This window comes from Mytilus galloprovincialis, chromosome 1 (assembly GCF_965363235.1).
Source record: "Mytilus galloprovincialis chromosome 1, xbMytGall1.hap1.1, whole genome shotgun sequence".
Lineage (NCBI taxonomy): Eukaryota > Metazoa > Mollusca > Bivalvia > Mytilida > Mytilidae > Mytilus > Mytilus galloprovincialis.
Window position 1 is genome coordinate 272,528 of NC_134838.1, and position 19,705 is coordinate 292,232.

Sequence of the window (19,705 nt, forward strand, 5' to 3'; positions counted from 1 at the left end):
AAAATGTGAAGAAAAAATTACAGCAACATAAGACGTGCTATGTTTGTCAGTGTGGCCTACCAAAGGTCAAGGACTATAGTATGAATAACTACAAGGATCACCGTGCAGCCTTGAAAGATGAGCAAACCCTAACAACGCTAACATTATGCTCTGTAAAAAGCCTCAGATACATTAATGTGAAAAGATGCAACAGAGAAAACAAAAATCCAAAGTCAAGACATACAATAACACCGGCTAAAAAAAAAAATATAACCATGGTAACAGACAACATCCACTGGTCGTACGGTCAGTTTGGACAACCAAATACGCTAACCGTTTGAAGTATTGAAAAAAAATAATGGTACGCTAATTTTATTTGTCAATTACGATTTGTTATTCAAATTATCAGGATGCAAATTAGAAACTGTACTACGCCGAATGTATTTAGGGCAGTATAAGCGTCACGTACACTAAAAAATCGTTCCGGAAATCCAGAATATTTTAAGAAAGTTAATAAAATTTAACAAAAAAAAATAATGACAGAGTGATTTTAAATGATAACTAACAGAAAAACTATGTCCATTTATAAGTAAAATACGGATAAACAGGATTTTTTTCCAAAACATTTTACTCCTGGATACTATTCTTATGCTTATAAACAAGCTTCTCTCCAAGATTGGTAGAAATGCATGATAGTTTAAGGAAGTTATTGTAATTTCAAAATTTTTAACCACAGAGTGAATATTTGTGAACACCGTCGCCGAAGACAACGTCAGAATGTAGGATTGTCTCGCTTTTGCGACAATAGTCGCAGGTTCGAAAAAAAAAATAACTCAGATTAAGATAAGAGTTACACCTCAATATTTACAACCGGCTAATTTATAAAATTGGCCCTTAGACAACTTTAGAGTAAATATTATTGTTGCCGGAATTTCGAAAACTTTAATTGAGGGGAAAAATTTTTAAATCTGACAAGTAAAATTAATGTTTATTTTTAATCAGATTTTTTCCTTTTATACTTTTAAAAACTATTTTTCTTGGCTAACGGATATTGATGGTCATTACTAAAGTCATTTAAAAACATTAATGTCTCTGAAAAGTAAAGTGGCATTACGTTATCTGAAATTACAATAATATTACTTTTAATTTTATAACCCACCTTAATACAGGTTTACAATCCGCTAATATTGCATTTTTGTTGTTGACATAAACGGTTGTTAAAGAAGTGAAAGAAAAAGCACGCGTCTTTGGTCCCAGCATACATTATCTATACATGGGAAATTAAAAATATATGTCAGTCTCAGGAATATTTAAATTGCAATAATTTTATATAGGCAGTTACTCTCAAAATTCAGACAAGTGATCATTCCCTAGCATTGAATTAGGAAGGTACAGAAACACCAAGAGCACAAAGATTATGTAAAAAATGTGGAGTCTTAGATGACGAATTTCATTTCTTTTTGGATTGTGACATTAACATATAATTGTGTTCTAATTTTTTTGCTTATCTAAAATACTGCTTCGTTTATGATTGCTATTGGGCCATTCCAGTTAATGTCTGCTAAAGGGGGATGGGATGGATGGTCCTTTCTGAGGTGTGTAAAATTTATACATCTTATACGCAAAAAAAATCTGAGGGTCTTGACCTCAGTGTGACCCATCTCGTAAAAATCCGGTGATCACAATACGCATGGATGTCCTTAAAATAAACTATTATCTGAATTTACATATTAAACACGTGCTAAATTTCCGTGCTTTTTTGTTGATTTTTTGTCGATTGTTGACAAACAGGTGACAATCGTTAAACTTCGGCTTCAAAACACGAACTTTAATTACCTGCCATATTTTCACAACAACACTGACGGATTGAAAAAAAAAATGACGATTATACGAAATTTACACGAAAAAAATTATAAATTCGTGCACAGAAGACTAAGTTTATGATGTTTGTTTGCATTGGTTCAAGAATTTGGATAACATTATTTTTCACCGGTCACTCGTTTCTTATGACTTTAACTACTATGTAAGTTACTCGCAATCAATATATACCAGACTATGATTGTAAAATGTTTCACAAAGGTAGAACAAATTTGGAAAATTTATCAAAGGGAGGTAATTATGAGCAATTTATCTTTTAAAGATAATAATATAATATGTTCCTGAATCTATTTCATAGTGAAATTTTTCCTTGAATCTTATTTCTTATATATTCATTTATTTAAAAAGATGACTTACACCATGATTTAATAAGACAGATAACATTTCACAAATACATACTATCCAGCTGATAAAATTGCAATTGTTCCAATATATTGTTAGGGAGCTACCATTTGATTTTTATGGGGGGAGGGGCTAGTATGAAATTTGAAAAAATAGGCAGGAGTTTTGAGTAAAAAAAAAGGCAGGATGAGCAACTTGGCAAAAAAAAAGGTAGGATGACAATTTATGTAAAAAAAGTCAGGATAAACAATAAAAAAAAAAAAAGACAGGACCGCATAGAGTGAAAAACAAAAAGGTAGGACAGAGATTTTAACTAAAAAAAAATACAGGACAACATTTTTCATCCTAGCCCTCTATAAAAATCAAATGGTAGCTCCCTTATGCTATGATTTATCTGATTTCCATACAATCAACAACTACATCTTTGTCCCAGACAAAACTATTTATATAGTTAAAAATATCATCATAATCAATTTCTTCCATAACTGTTAACATCTAGGTCGGTCATTTAATAAAATTCGTAAGGGTTCCACGGAACCCGGTGTCTCGCCTACTTTTTCTGTTAATCGCAGACTCAACAAAAATGAGGAAAAACATCAATAAAAATTTCCCTCACGATACTGTCTTTTGATTGAAAGAAGCTTCCAAGTTTGGTAAAAAAATCCAGGATAGTTTATGAATCTAATAAATGTTTTATAAACTTTAACTGCAGACTGTATGTAATGTTAACTGGAAGAAAAACTAAGTCCATTTATAAGTAAAATACGGAAAAAGTGAATTTTTTTTTTACAAAATTTACTTCTGAATAATATCTTATGATCAGAAATAAGCTTTTGTCTAAGTTTGGTAGAAATCCAGGATAGTTTAAGAACATTATAAAAATTTTAAAAACTTAAACCACAGAGTGAATGTTTTGTTTCTGGCAAAACAACTAAGTCCATTTATAAGTAAAATACGGAAAAGTGGAAATTTATTTTTACAAAATTTTCTTCTTGATACTATCTTATGATCATAAACAAGCTTCTGTCCAAGTTTCGTACAAATCAAGGATAGTTTATGAAAGTTATTAAAATTTTAAAAACTTTAACCACAGAGTGAATGTAATGTTTCCTCGCAGAAAAACTAAGTCCATTTATAAGTAAAATACGGAAAAGTGGAAATTTATTTTCACAACATTTTCTTCTTGATACTATCTTATGATCATAAACAAGCTTCTGTCCTAGTTTGGTACATATCAAGGATAGTTTATGAAAGTTATCAAAATTTTAAAAACTTTAACCACAGAGTGAATGTAATGTTTCCTCGCAGAAAAACTAAGTCCATTTATAAGTAAAATACGGAAAAAATGGAATTTTATTTTTACAAAATTTACCTCTGGATACTTTTTTATGATCATAAACAAGCTTCTGTCCAAGTTTGGTAGAAATTCAGTATAGTTTAAGAAAGTTATTAAAATTTCAAAAACTTTAACCACAGAGTGAATATTTGTGGACGCCGCCGACGACGACGGAATGTTGGATCGCTTAGTCTCGCTTTTTCGACTAAAGTCGAAGGCTCGACAAAAACGTAACTACCGCATCGTATACGTTGACGTATCCGCATCTGCAGATTTATCAAAAATTATTTCATGTGATCCCGAGCTTAAGAACACTTTAGGGAGCTACCATTTGATTTTTAGGGGGGGGGGGGCTAGGATGAAATTTGAAAAAAATAGGTAGGACAGGAGTTTTGAGTAAAAAAAAAAGGCAGGGTGAAACACTTTGCAAAAAAAAAGGCAGGATGACAATTTAGGTAAAAAAAGTCAGGATAAACTAATATCTAAAAACTAATAACGGATGGGTGGGGGAGGGGGGGGGGGGTCTATGATGAAAAATTTTGTCCTTTAAAAGGAGCCAATGTAGGGCAGGCACACGAATATCGTACACAATCCTTTAATAATTTAGTTTAAAAATATATAAGATCTTACATGAATACACACACAAAAAATCAAATGTACTACTTATATACATGTAAGAAACTTTGAATAGTGTTCATTTGCGATGTTATCATAAGAGGTAATAGAAACACGAGTTTTCTTCATATGTCATATAAATAAATGTACATTTAATAAAACAGTACTGAGTATCACTCTATTTGTCAAATAACAATTTGGTTCTACGTGAGCACAAGTTATCACACAAATAAACAATTTTTACCGTATTTACATCATGCCTGTAAACTGTTCCAACTATCCGGAATATCGTTAAAAGTCGGATTATATGTTCTACAAAAACTAGTAATGCAACTATGTTTCTAACTTTACTTTTTACAGCTAATACATTAATGCTAGCAAGACAAATCTTTGTTTGGCTTGCTTGCTTTGCTTGTATCAATGTTTGCTCAAGCATGGCAATTAAAATAGGCGGGGCTTCAGCTTGTATACATCATACTTAAATTTTATTGGACGGTTATGTTTGAAGTAAAGGACACTAAATTTTAAACCATCACAGGATGACAAATATAAAAGCGCAATCGTAGAAATGGAAGCCAAACAAATGTATTTGTTTTTTCTCGAAGATATGCATTTTCATCATCCAACTGAAAAGAAAGTCGCCAAGTACTTTTAGAAAAGCAAAATAACTATTCGAACACACCTACTCTGATTTAGTGATTCATTACATAGATATTTCATTTGACCCATATATTTCATCTTTTAGTAATGTGATTTTTTTATGTTATAAAGTCAACCTGTAGCTTTGCTATATAAAAATGATAGATTCTGAAGCGAGATGATGTTTCAAATGTTCTTCCTTTGTGCGTTTTTTAGACAAATTATTCATCTCAAACACACCCTAACATAAGAAGGTTTTCTCGATTTTCTCTTTTTGATACAATTGTTACCAATTTTTTGATTTTCTTTCTTTAGTCACGTAACGGAAGGACAGACACGAAAATAAGTAAACTTATAGATTGATATGTTCTCCGTCCGTATTAATTAAAAATAACTAGAGGCTCTAAAGAGCCTGTGTCGCTCACCTTGGTCTTTGTGAATATTCAACAAAGGACAGATGAATTCATGACAAAATTGTGTTTTGTTGATGGTGATGTGTTTGTAGATCTTACTTTACTGAACATTCTTGCTGCATACAATTATCCGGGATCCCTATCTATAAGGATTGGCCCAGTAGTTTCAGTGGAAAATGTTAGTAAAAATTTACAAATTTTATGAAAATTGTTCAAATTTACAATAAAGGGTAATAACTCCTTAGGGGGTCAATTGACCATTTTGGTCATGCTGACTTATTTTTAGGTCTTTCTTTGCTGTAAATTATTGCTGTTTACAGTTTATCTCTATCTATAATAATATTCAAGATAATAACAAAAAAAACAACAAAATTTCCTTAAAATTACCAATTCAGGGGCAACCTACTAACCAGTTGTCCAATTCATCTGAAAATTTTAGAGCAGATAGATCTTGACCTGATAAACACTATCAACCCCTATCAGATTTGCTCTAAATGCTTTGGTTTTTGAGTTATAAGCCAAAAACTGCATTTTACCCCTATGTTCTATTTTTAGCCATGGCGGCCATCTTGGTTGATTGGTCGGGTCACCAGACACAAATTTTAAACTAGATACCCAAATAATGATTGTGGCTAAGTTTCATTTTATTTGGCCTAGTAGTTTCAGAGGAAAAGATTTTTGTAAAAGATAACATAGATTTACGAAAAATGGTTAAAAATTGACTATAAAGGGCAATAACTTCTAAAGGGGTCAACTGACCATTTTGGTCCAGTTGACTTATTTGTAAATCTTACTTTGCTGAACATTTTTGCAGTGTACAGTTTATCTCTATCTATAATAATATTCAAGATAATAACCAAAAACAGCAAAATTTCCTTAAAATTACCAATTCAGGGGCAGCAACCCACCAACCAGTTGTCCAATTCATCTGAAAATTTCAGGGCAGGTAGATCTTAACCTGATAAACATTTTTACCCCATGTCAGATTTGCTCTAAATGCTTCGGTTTTTGATTTATAAGCCAAAAACTGCATTTTACCCCCATGTTCTATTTTAGCCGTGGCGGCCATCTTGGTTGGTTGGCCGGGTCACCGGACACAATTTTTAAACTAGATACCCCAATGATGATTGTGGCCAAGTTTGATTTTATTTGGCCCAGTAGTTTCAGAGGAGAAGATTTTTGTAAAAGTTAACGACGGACGACGGACGACGGACGACGGACGCCGGACGCCAAGTGATGGGAAAAGCTCACTTGGCCCTTTGGGCCAGGTGAGCTAAAAAGGGAAGTATTTTCTTCATCCAACTTGATAGATAACCATGTCGTCGACTTGATATCTAACTGTTCTGCTTAACTATATAATAGATAAATTAAAAACTTATGCAAATGGTTGTTTTTTTTTACAATAAAACACTCGTATTTGAGAAGAAAGTTGTTATTTTATTTGTTTCTATTCACTTTTTAAAAATTTCTTACTAAAGTAAACATAACAGAAAGCACTTATCGCCTTCTCTATAAACAAAGAATAATCAGTTTGAAGGTTTACAAGCAAAAATTAATCCAAAGTGCGCAATATTCAATAACAATAGACATTATAAATAAAATAATTAAGTCATCCCCCCCCCCCCTAATTCATTTATCCCTTTTATTAGAAAATCAAGTGCACCTTCTTTATTAGGGTGTGTTTGAGATGAATATTTTGTGTTGAAAACGTACAAAGAAAGGATATTTGATACATCATCTCGCTTCAGATTCTATCATTTTTATATAGCAAAGCTACAGGTTGACGTTATAACATAAAAAAATCACAGTACTAAAAGATGAAATATATGGGTCAAATGAAATACCTATGTAATGAATCACTCGAATCACTAAATCAGAGTAGGTGTGTTCGAATAGCTTTTTTGTTTTACTAAAAGTACTTGACGACAGTCTTTTCAGTTGGATGATAAAAGAATGCATATCTTCGAGAAAAAAACAAATCCATTTTTTTGGCTTCCATTTCTACGATTGCGCTTTATATTTGTCATCTTGTGATGTTTTAAAATTTAGTGTGACTGTCCTTAACTTCAAACATAACGTCCAATAAAAATTAAGTATGATGTATACAAGCTGAAGCCCCGCCTATCTTAATTGCCATGCTTGAGCAAACATTGATTCAAGCAAAGCAAGCAAGTCAAACAAAGATTTGTCTTGCTAGCATTAATGTAAAAGCTGTAATCTATATTTGTACTGAGATCTGAAAACAACTCACTTTTACATGTATTCCACTTACCTTATTTAAACATAATATTATTTCACACCTACGATCTTTGAAATTACTTCTGGTTTTCTTTTTTATGTTTCATGATAATTTTAGTTTTAAAAAATTGATATTTACTTGAATATTTCAGGAAACTTTTTCAAAGAGAATTTGTGAAATTATTTTCCATTATAACACATTTTTTTAACAATTTAGCTTTAATTCAAATACACTATTATTATTTCATAGTATTTGTAAAGGATAAGTTTTTTTTCTATTCTAATAAATATTCAATAAGTTCACAGCCCAGATAGAATTTCACGGCAAAGGAAAAAATATCCCAGGGAAATATTTTCCTCCGGATAAGAAAATAACTACTGTGACATTTTTTCCTCCGGATCAAATTTTACCCGGATATAATTTTGCTTTACATAAACGAGTAAAAGTTCACTACTAAAATCATTTTACTTACGTGAGTACTGTTGTGGAATCTCTCTCGATGTAGTCATACAAATCGTCCAAAATACCAACACACAAAACAGTGTAATTTTCATGTTGAAAATTATAAAGACACGAGAAGTAGTAACTGGACAAACAGTCAATGTCTTGTTTTTTCTCGTCGTATGTTATATATCTGTAGAACTCTATCCTGTCTATCACTGGGTTTCTAGAACTTTTGCTTTATATACCCGGAATCATTCACCCGTGCGCTCGTATTTTCCCCGAAGCTCTCGTTACCATATACTCATGACGTAGTGGGCGACTTTAATACATAAACAAAGGTTCATTTATCGAGATATAGTATGTCATCGACAACAATAATAACAAAAGAGCTTTTTAATTTTCATCTCTTAACAAGTAATTTCACTTACAGGTATAAATACAGGGTAAAATCTGGGGCCTTAAATCTAATCAAAACATATTGTAAATCAAACAACGTATTTACGTGTTGATTGCCTTTTAAAATTCAACCGTAATGTATATTCATATGCGTATATGTTATAAATTTGAATAACATTGTCAAGTTCAGAGTCATGCGTGTGAAAACGACATCGCAACATTAGCCAAACCTATACTTTCAAACTATTGTTTATTCATTATAGGTAAATGATATATATATATACATGTACATTTATTAATAATAAAGATGTTTTCCCTTTTATTTACAATTTAGAATTTATCAACTATTTTAATTACATAACATAAACGATTGAACAAGATACATTGCAATAAAGTTTGACGTCGGAAAATTAAAAAAATTAACACACTGTCATGTTCTTTTGATTAATTTTGACTATATACAGAAAGGATGAGACACCCCTTTTCTAAAAGTTCCAACAATTAACCAAATCAATGAGCAAATGAGACTCTAAGTAGCATTTAATAATTTAATTTATTTTATTGTAGTGTAAAATAGTCGATCAAAGCATATTTGCATGATTTTTTTTATGAGAACTAGGTACATAATATGCCTATTTTAGAAGAAGAAACAAATTTAAGTACTCAAGTACTCGCCTAAGCACTTTGTGTTCGTACCAGCTGACAAGGCAGCCAACAACGTGGCGATGTATGGTATGACGTAAATACTACAAGCTTTGTGTTCGAACCAGCCAACAAGACAGCCAACAAGGTGGCGATGTATGGTATGACGTAAATACTACAAGCTTTGTGTTCGAACCAGCCAACAAGACAGCCAACAAGGTGGTGATGTATGGTATGACATAAATACTACAAGCTTTGTGTTCGAACCAGCCAACAAGGCAGCCAACAATGTGGTGATGTATGGTATGACGTAAATACTACAAGCTTTGTGTTCGAACCAGCCAACAAGGCAGCCAACAATGTGGTGATGTATGGTATGACGTAAATACTACAAGCTTTGTGTTCGAACCAGCCGACAAGGCAGCCAACAATGTGGTGATGTATGGTATGACGTAAATACTACAAGCTTTGTGTTCGAACCAGCCGACAAGACAGCTAACAACGTGGTGATGTATGGTATGACGTAAATACTACAAGCTTTGTGTTCGTACCAGCCAACAAGGCAGACAACAATGTGGTGATGTATGGTATGACGTAAATTCTACAAGCTTTGCGTTCGTACCAGCTTACAAGACAGCCAACAATGTGGTGATGTATGGTATGACGTAAATACTTCAAGCTTTGTGTTCGTACCAGCCGACAAGGCAGCCAACAATGTGGTGATGTATGGAATGACATTAATACTACCAGCTTTGTGTTCGTACCAGCCGACAAGGCGGCCAATAATGTGGTGATGCTTGGTATGACGTAAATACTTGAAGCTTTGTGTTCGTAACAGCCGACAAGACAGCCAACAATGTGGTGATGCTTGGAATGACGTAAATACTACAAGCTTTGTGTTCGTAACAGCCGATAAGGCAGCCAACAATGTGGGGGTGTATGGTATGACGTAAATACTACAAACTGTGTGTTCGTACCAGCCGACAAGACAGCCAACAATGTGGTGACGCATGGTTTGACGTAAATACTACAAGTTTTGTGTTCGTTTAAGCCGACAAGACAGCCAACCATGTGGTGATGCTTGGAATGACGTAAATACTACAAGCTTTGTGTTCGTACCAGCCGACAAGGCAGCCAACAATGTGGTGATGTATGGTATGACGTAAATGCTACAAGCTTTGTGTTCGTACCAGCCGACAAGATAGCCAACAATATGGTGACGCATGGTATGACGTAAATACTACAAGCTTTGTGTTCGTACCAGCTGACAAGACAGCCAACAACGTGTTGACGCATGGTATGACGTAAATACTACAAGCTTTGTGTTCGTACCAGCTGACAAGACAGCCAACAACGTGTTGACGCATGGTATGACGTAAATACTACAAGCTTTGTGTTCGTACCAGCCGACAAGGCAGCCAACAATGTGGTGATGTATGGTATGACGTAAATACTACAAGCTTTTTGTTCGTACCAGCTGACAAGGCAGCCAACAATGTGGTGACGCATGGTATGACGTAAATACTTCAAGCTTTGTGTTCGTACCAGCCGACAATGCAGCCAACAATGTGGTGACGCATGGTATGACGTAAATACTTCAAGCTTTGTGTTCGTACCAGCTGACAAGACAGCCAACAATATGGTGACGCATGCTATGACGTAAATACTACAAGCTTTGTGTTCGTACCAGCTGACAAGGCAGTAACCAATGTGGTGATGCTTGGTATGACGTAAATACTACAAGCTTTGTGTTCGTACCAGCCGACAAGGCAGCCAACAATGTGGTGACGCATGGTATGACGTAAATACTACAAGCTTTGTGTTCGTACCAGCTGACAAGACAGCCAACAATGTGGTGATGTATGACGTAAATACCACAAGGAAGTTCTTAAGAATGAAACTATAAATTATTCCTCCTTTGAAGGTCCCTTCTATGCATTGGTTATCTAAACTACAACAAAAAATCTTGGTGAAAGAGGGGGGGGGTGGGGGTAGATTGTATAGACAAATTAATTACGAAGCGTGGCGGTATAAAATCTTTTTCATCGTGATTCACGTCCCCTTTCAAAATTTCTAAATATGCCCATGGATTTTTCAGAGCGAGCTTTTTAATAGTTTCTTCACTTTAGTAATAAACCGTATGAAAATAGTGGAATGAAATATATTTGGAGTGTAAATTTTCTTTGAATGTTAATGACCAATTACGTGCTTTTGATGGTCTTTTAATTCGATTGACAGTTTTGATATTTCAACTCTTTACACAATACTAACGAACACATTTCACTCTGTTTTATTTATCTTAGTGCAAGTAATGCACCTTGCCGTATTACTTATTGTGACTGGTATATTGTCTGTGGAATGCTTTTGCTAATGTTGTTTTTATAAGTCGGTTCCTGTGATAAAAGCATGTCTGTGGAAGACTTAAATATTTTAAGGGTATAACCCGTACGTCCTGTGATGAGAATATCTGTGGAGTATTGGTGATTTTTCAGTATAGTCCTGTGACTGGTATATTGTCTGTGGAATACTGTTGTTTATTTGGATACCAAATTGTGATATCAGCGACTGGATTAAAGTATATATTTTGTTTACGTGCAAACCATAACAAGAATTGTACATATAAACTGATTTTAAGGCGAAGTGTACGTAATTAAACTACACAATGGATTTTTTTTAAATTTCACATACGAATTCTGTTGGTAAAATTACCCCAGAAAATGAAATAAAAAAAGGGGGTAACCGTTTTCGTTTTTGAGATACGAGCCGTTGAAATTAACTACATGATACACCAAAATTACAAAGGATATATAGGAAAAACCATCAAAATTAGCAGATATTTTTACATTATCAAGATTTTCTATTTTGTTGGACAATGGATTTTTTTCAAAAATTGATATACGATTTAAAAATGAAAGACGAATCCATCGGTGCAAAGAAAGTCCTTAGCAACCGTATTAGTTTTTACGCTACTCTCTGTTGAAGTTTAGTTTTTTGGTCGGAACATTAAAATTATTTGGCGACGTCATTGTCTGCAGTAACGTCGCCATAACCTCTACTCTATTATACCGTACAATGTCGAAGCAATGGCGTGCGTGTGTATTACTCATCTTCCTATGTATTACAAATGATCTAAGGCTATAAATTGATAAGAAAATAAACTAACTAACTTTAAAGAATATTTCTGTCGCAAAAGAAAATGCAAGTTTGTAAATTAATTTCTCTAATTCTATGGATATTTAAATTATCCCTTTCCGAACCCATTGTATAAAAACATTTACTCAACGTGTGGTTGCTGGTGATCTCAAAAGATCATTAGATGATTTTAAGGGTCATAACCTTTTTGGCTAACTGGATGAATCGAAATAACAGGTGTTAATGAAACTGACAACTTCGTGCAATGTGAAAGGCACTCGAAGGGGATTTTCGGTTAACTAAAAAAGAAAATGTCTTTTTAATCATTAGAGAAACAGATTCTTACATATATATATAGTTACTCGTGAATTGTCCAATCTCAATAGTTAAATGATAAATTTTAAAGTCCTCGCCGAGGCGGCTCGGACTTTAAAATTGACAATTTAACTATCTCGATTGGATAAATCCGATAATCCACTGGTATCAATGTAAGCATGCATCTATATTTACCGCAAATGAAAGAAATTTACCGTAGACTTTAATTTCATCTTTTCTACATTAGAGTGATTTCTGAACCTTTTTCAATGCTGGCATGGATTGTTTAATTCTTTTATGAATCAAATAACGAGTTTGAATTTGTCCCGGTTAACACAGTTTTGTCAGAATGAATTGATCGGCTGTAATACTAAGATCTGGTATACACCTCGTTTTCAATCTTACATCTGCATGTTTGTATTTAAAAATGTAGACCTACTTTCTGCATTTTTTTCATGTTCGTCATTTCTGCATGTTGTTAATCTGAGGATTTGCACACAATAAAGTCTACATCATAAACCTATTTCATTAGTCATGTTTACATACATGCTCAAGATGCATCTCAGCCAAAACATATTTTATTTTACAAAATTTCCAATCTCGATCACTTTCCCTTTTCTTTAACTAAATGACAAAGAAAGATGTAATGTTTTCTGAATGAAGTTTTAGTAACATAAGAAATTATTTGTTTGTTCCATGCATTATTTGTTTAAAATCCCCATTTAAGGATTAAAATTGATTGATTGATTGTTGGTTGCTTAACGTCCAGTGGCAAATATGTCATGCATGTTCAGGACGACAACAAGTAAATAATAAATACAATAGGAAGTTTTGTTCATAACAGAGGCCATCCGGGAGTGCCACTAGAAAATGAGGGAATATTGGATAGGGACAGAAATTTTGCCGCGTGCAACAACCCTTAAATTATAGTTGTTGCAATGGTTTTTAACGTGAATAGAGTGTGGCACTCTCTTTACACGAGGCATCGGATTTAACGTTCCCATTCTGACCGGTCGTGGTCGATGCTTTAAAAATTTACCTAATAAAATGTTATAAGAATGTACTCAGTGTAATGCACGGAGATTATTCATACTGTATTGCTACACGGGTTTACCTAGCGAATTGCCGTACTAATATAGCCTCTGCATAATGCAAATGCATAGCTTTCCTATTTATATCATATAAACCTTTTTGTGCTAATGCAGCGTAAAGCAACCAACAATCAATATATCATATAAAACAATAAGGAGATGTGGTATGACATCCTATGAGTCAACTACCCGCCACTGGTGAAATGAAGTCGATGTAAGCAATAACTATTAACAACCAAACTCTTTTCAACAATTAAAGGGACAAAAACATAATGTGTACTGGGCCACAAAAACCCCGATATTAAAAATGCAAATAAATCCAACGAGAAAATCAACAGCCTTATTCATAAATAAATAGTTACGAAAAACAAATACCATGTTGTGAAGTGACAGACTTGAACCAAAGTGAATAACAACCAGTAAACTATTAGTCCAATAATACAAAACTTTGGAGTTTAAAATGATTTACATTCAACGATTTTTATCGGATACATTATTTTTTTTTTGGGGGGGGGGGGTCAACGTTGATAATAAAAAAAGAAATATCCTATAAAAAACGTTGAATGTAAATGATATGAAACTCCAAATCCTTACATTATTGGACAAGTAATTGGCAGATCCTTACTAGAGTTAGACCGACCCCCCCCCCCCCCCCTTCCCGTTTTGGGCCGATCAATGCATTTGAATAGGGACATATAGTTGGAACCCCCCTTTGTCCTGGGTTGGGACCCCCCTTTTTTAAAGGACTGGATCCGCCCCTGCTAGTACACCACAGGCTTCTCAATTCTTGTATTATGATCTATAATCATGAACTAAGTGAAAGCATAGAGCTGACCGAGTGCGAGATCTTCCTGGATAATCATTGAGGTCATTTAAGCATCCCTTGCAGTAGACTTCCGTTAAATTAAAAAAAAACACATTAAAATGCTATCGAAATGTATTAAAAGTCTGAACTCATTTCACCTCTCATTCCACTAAACATTAACTTACAGTTACAAGTGCCACAAAACTTTCCTGACCTCTTTTCTTTAACCGTAATGATATCTTCTACTCTTTCATAATCTTGAATTGAGACTTGGGAATAAAACGTTACTTCAAAATTACATATTTTTCTCTAATTTGAAATGATGCACACAGGCACAATAAAAGAAAACAAATTTTGCTATTTTTTTTTTAAATTGGAATTTGAAAAAGAAGAAATCACGTGTCATATTTTTATCATACATGAATCATGTGTATTTGTACTTTCAATTTCAATTTGGTTCTAAATTTTGATTCAGTTTTCCCATAAATTTCGGACGGAATAGAAGACACCTGTTTATTTTCTAAATGGATAAAAAAAAACATGTCCTAAAATTTTCATTTGCACAAAATACGAACATGTCAACGTTTTTTTAATCTAATAATTAATTTCGCTTGTCAATCATTAATTGTTCGGTAACCTAAAACTTTAAGTTGAGTACTGTGTGTTTTCGTTCAAAACTACGGCTTTTAAAACGATATTGTTGGGTTAATTCAGGTTTCATTTTAATTAATTTGATATCAATAGAAGAAGAATCGTCACATGTTTATTTATTTATAATTCTGTTGTGAGGCGTTTTTACAATATGTTGATATCATAAGATTTACATGAAATGCCTTTCATGTCCCATGCGTCTAAAACAAAAAAAAATCAACTTGTATTAAAGTCAGGCTGCACGAAACAAGAGAATGCTTTAATTTCTAACTGGAGTAATTCAGATAATTTCTCATGATTAGGTTTTTTAAGACAGCACGGGCGTGCTTGTTGGATTTCTGATAGACCGCACGAAGTATTTTCTTTTTCGTGTGTCCTTTCTTGGAGTAAAGGAGATAATTTGCGTAACTAACGTCGAACGTTATTAATCCCGTATTCCGCTAGAGGCGTGTAATTACGTACACTTCGCCTTAACTAGACTTGAAGCGGCGAGTCAACCATTTAACCCTCTTGATGCCAGATTTTAAAAAATCAACGTTTCGACGTTACAAATAAGCAATAACAATTTGACGTCGCCAGTGCCGAATTCTTTTGACGTCGTCTTTTTGGCGTTATTTTTTTCATGTTGATTTATACAGTAGTTTTTTCTACGCAAACGGCATTCACAAGGGCGGTGACCTTGTGAACATTTTGATAATGCTATATTTGCTGATTATAATCTTTTTATACAAATTTGCATCTTAACGTACATGTACCAATGAGATTCATAAAATTTAATGTAAAGTTAACTGATATTTTTTTTAGATGCTGTCGAATTCGTGCAATTATAAAAAGTTCTTTTTTGAATTGGGAGATAATATTGTAAAGTATTATGCAATACGTATTTGCCGCCTACAATTTTTGGCTATATATTTTTATATCATAACAGTTTTTAAAAAGATATTTTAGAGTATTTATGGGCGGATTTTACCAAACCATGTTATGAAAGGCACGGAATTGTCGGAAGTACATTTGTTTATTTGGTCACAATTTTATCTTCGATTGTTTTTGTTTTCTACTGATGTAAACATTTATAATAATATTTTGCAAACCAATTTTGGTAAAATATATGCCAAATTTCAGGATAAAAAATGTGTGTTTAAATATCCAGCAACAGATAGTTGTTCAATGATAAATATAACCTGATAAACACAGAGATACGTGTAAAAAAAGTCTATTGGTTGATTGAAATCCAGTTAGAAATAACTTCATAAAAATTTTAAAAATGTAATATATAGCCCAAAGTTCGTAAAAAATACTGCCTGCCATTGGATTCGTAAATAATTTCTCTAAAATGGTAATGAAAGGTCAGTTATAATCATGTGTTTTCCCATGTTCAAGAACTTTTATTTTTCTATAAGTAACACTTTGATATTACAATTACTGAATATACAAAAGGAGGGAGTAATGTCGCGATATTTTAACCTTGTATCATCGTCCTATGCTGTCTGAATACATGAACCATGTGAGCAGTATTTTTTTTGTATTAAATGTACATGTAAGAACATTTGTTTCTTGCATTTAATGTTTAGGAATAAATTCAGAAGACTGGCTTAGATTTGTCCTAACTCGTCTCGACATGAACGGGACTATTTACCTTATGAAGTTATATATACATTTCGTATAGATGTGATTGCGTATTGAATGTTTGTCGACCTCTACGTGTATTTTGTTTTTTTAATTTATTGCGTCTTTTGATGTAGGCCAATATCAATTTGTTTTAAATTGAAGGTCACGAGATTCCTTTTGTGAAAATTTCTGTAGGACCACATCAGTTTCAAAAACATAGCAAATACAAAACAGTATGAAAGGAAGTATTGCCCGTAACTATTATCGAAAATAATTTTAGTATCTATACTTGTATTCTTCACGTGCAAAACAACGTAATATATTATTACTAAATGGTATATGTTACATCATTAACCGAATCAAAAGATTAAAAATAGGTCCAGATTTTAGAGGCCGTAATAATCGCTACTGGTTTTGTGTAATAAAAAGTATGCCAGTAGAAGGTGTCTTCTCTTATGTCTTTTCGTTTCTCTTCTTACGAATGCCAAAAAATTGGGTGTTCATTTTGGATTTTTTAATGTGAATCATCGCACAGAGAAATAGAGAATACTTTTATCGACATGATCCTTTTCAGTTAAATTACAAAAATTAATGTCGAACACTCGGAGAACATATTGTTTCATCAGTTTATTCTCTATAATTTGGTAATGAATATTTTATGATCTGATCTGTGGTACATGTATCCGTTTAGTGAAATTCAAATCCCTAGCTTCTGTTTAATCCGAAACAGTCGGACTTAAAAAAAAAAAAAAAAAAAAGACTGGTCTCTTTAAAATTTCAAGGGAGATACAGATGGTGCATACATGGCCAAAAATACCAAAATAATTTCATGAACCGGTATGTAAAAAAAAATGGATCTGTAAAGGGTCTATATGGACGTTAATTGAGCTAATGCTGAATATAGTTGAATAAACCCTGCTCATAACCTAGCAATACCATCTCCATGAAATCATATTGGAAATAGAAATACAGAACCCGTTGCATCTCCGTAAAGGTTAAAATTCAGTAATTTTTCATTTTGTTTCTCAATTAAATGATTAAACTTATTTGGTATACTTGTACACGAGTATGAATAAGCCAAATATATTATTATGAATTAGGCCATTCACTTTCTCAATTGAATTGTTTCACATTTTACATTTCGGGGTCTTCTGTAGGCGACTATTGTTTTTTTTTTGCTCATTGTTCAAGGCTGTACTATTGCCTGCAATATTGCTAACATCCACTTCATTTCTATCTAGTTGATTGATGTCTCGTCATACTCATTTGCAGTTAAACCACATCCCCTTATTTGTATATTATAAGTATAAAATATTTGTCGCTGAACTAAATGACATGCAATTAATAAATCGTTAATTCAGTTTTAAAATAGCTTTAAAATTTAAATTAAATATTTCGTCTATCAACTATGTGAAGCCGACTGAAAGTGTCCGTCAAAATGCACCATATAATGTTTAATGACACGATTTCATTCCTTAAATGTTTATAAAATATTTCCCCTATGTTTGTAAAAAATGTAATTAACACTTTCCTCCTTCATGGCAGGAACTCAGCTAGCAATAATAAAGAACACTTTAAAACGCCAAAAGGATTATATAACATGTAGGTTAAATGCGAAAACTAATAAATATAAAATTGTGTTTATAAAATTAAAGTCAAGTATTTGTCGCTTATCAATCAAACACAATTTGGATAAAAGGAACTCAATTTAGAAAAGAAAATGTGGGCATTGGCAGTGTGTATTTTATCGACAATTTTAGGGGATTTCTGTTGATTTCCATGCTTAAAATCGTTATAAATAAATTTTCATAACTCCAAATCTCAACATTTTTTTTTTAATTACCGAGTCCTCTTGGGCAATTATTTCGTCATGGGTGGACCGGTTTCCCATTTTGGACTGAGAGGGTAAACACATAAACATTTATATTCGAACATTCGTAATATGCGAAACTTTCTAAAGCATTTTCAGCACACAGTCTGACGAATATGTCGGAAACGCGGTCAATAAAGTGTTTTTTTTTTATTATATTATTCTGATAAATTACGATGCCAAAAAAAGGGGTGGGCCGTTCTTGTTCAATTATCTTGTCTTTCCAGCTCTCACTGTGCTTAAACGGCTGTGGGTAACTTAAGTTACCCACAGCCCAAGATGGCGGACTCTAAACTCGTTGATATTAAAATTCATACAAAATGTACCTTTTGCGACGTTTTTCATGCAGAATGTAAATATTTATAGGATTATAGAATAAAGAAATGACTAAAAATTACCATACATTTGTTAATATAGAGTTCACTAAAGCGCAAGGTCAACTTTAAAAAATGCATAAGATGTCCGTAACTTTTTGATCGAAACTAAGCAGACTGTCCGTAACTTTATTTTTAGATGTGGGTAACTTTTGATTTAAAATTTTTAAAATTATAATTTCAACAATTAGAAGACAATTAACATCATATTTGTAACCTTCGCGGCCGTTTATACTACTCATTCACCATCAAATGTGATTTTATTAACGCAATCATACTTACACCACAGAAGTTTTATGTGGGGTTTGTGGTACTCCGTCCTGGTTATGGTTTGAACTTTTATTTATTGATGTGCGTCTTATCGACGTTTTTCGCTTGTCAGACCAAGGCTTTTCCATACTCGTTAATGTTTTGAGTTTAATTATATGTTTGCGGTTTACCTTCACCTCTGTTTCTTTCTATGTGTATTTTGATGAATACTCTTTGACGCGGCTCGGTATTTATACATCCCACCAGTTAGTTATAGTGTTATGATTTTTTGAATATGTTTCCTAGTATGTTTTTTTCTCTCTCTTTGTATGTTATCAGGGGTTGTTAGACTATTACATTACCCTGTTGTCCTACGTAGTTATTTATATTTTTATATACTATGTCGAATTGTTTCACTATGTTGACTGCTCGTTCCACACTTGATACACGCATATATGTCGTTTCAGTGTTGATGCCAAAGCGACATATACGTCGTTTGGGGGTTTGATGCCAAGGCGACATATATGTCGTTTCAACAATAGTATATATTATAAATCAAAATTTTGCAACCTATACCACACTAAATGATAAAAGCCTTATAACATTGTTGACCATAGGTCATCTAAGTGTATTTTGAAGCTATGACGTCATATCCATGACGTCATTATGACGTTATAATTATGGCAA

At 33.1% G+C, this 19,705-nt stretch overlaps 2 protein-coding genes across 3 annotated transcripts in view; one reads left to right on the plus strand and one right to left on the minus strand.

Moving 5' to 3' along the window:
* The window catches only part of LOC143062111 (MAM and LDL-receptor class A domain-containing protein 1-like), a 161,927-nt gene extending 153,791 nt beyond the window's left edge, over positions 1 to 8,136 (minus strand). For both annotated transcript variants that reach the window (XM_076233933.1, XM_076233925.1), the window contains exon 1: positions 7,914 to 8,136. In XM_076233933.1, coding sequence (XP_076090048.1) covers positions 7,914 to 7,995 — 82 coding nt within the window. In that variant the 5' untranslated portion in view covers positions 7,996 to 8,136. The remainder of the gene's footprint in view (positions 1 to 7,913) is intronic.
* The window catches only part of LOC143062138 (rabenosyn-5-like), a 215,860-nt gene continuing 199,660 nt past the window's right edge, over positions 3,506 to 19,705 (plus strand). The window contains exon 1 of the mRNA XM_076233949.1: positions 3,506 to 3,516. The gene's annotated coding sequence lies outside the window, so the exon portion shown is untranslated. The remainder of the gene's footprint in view (positions 3,517 to 19,705) is intronic.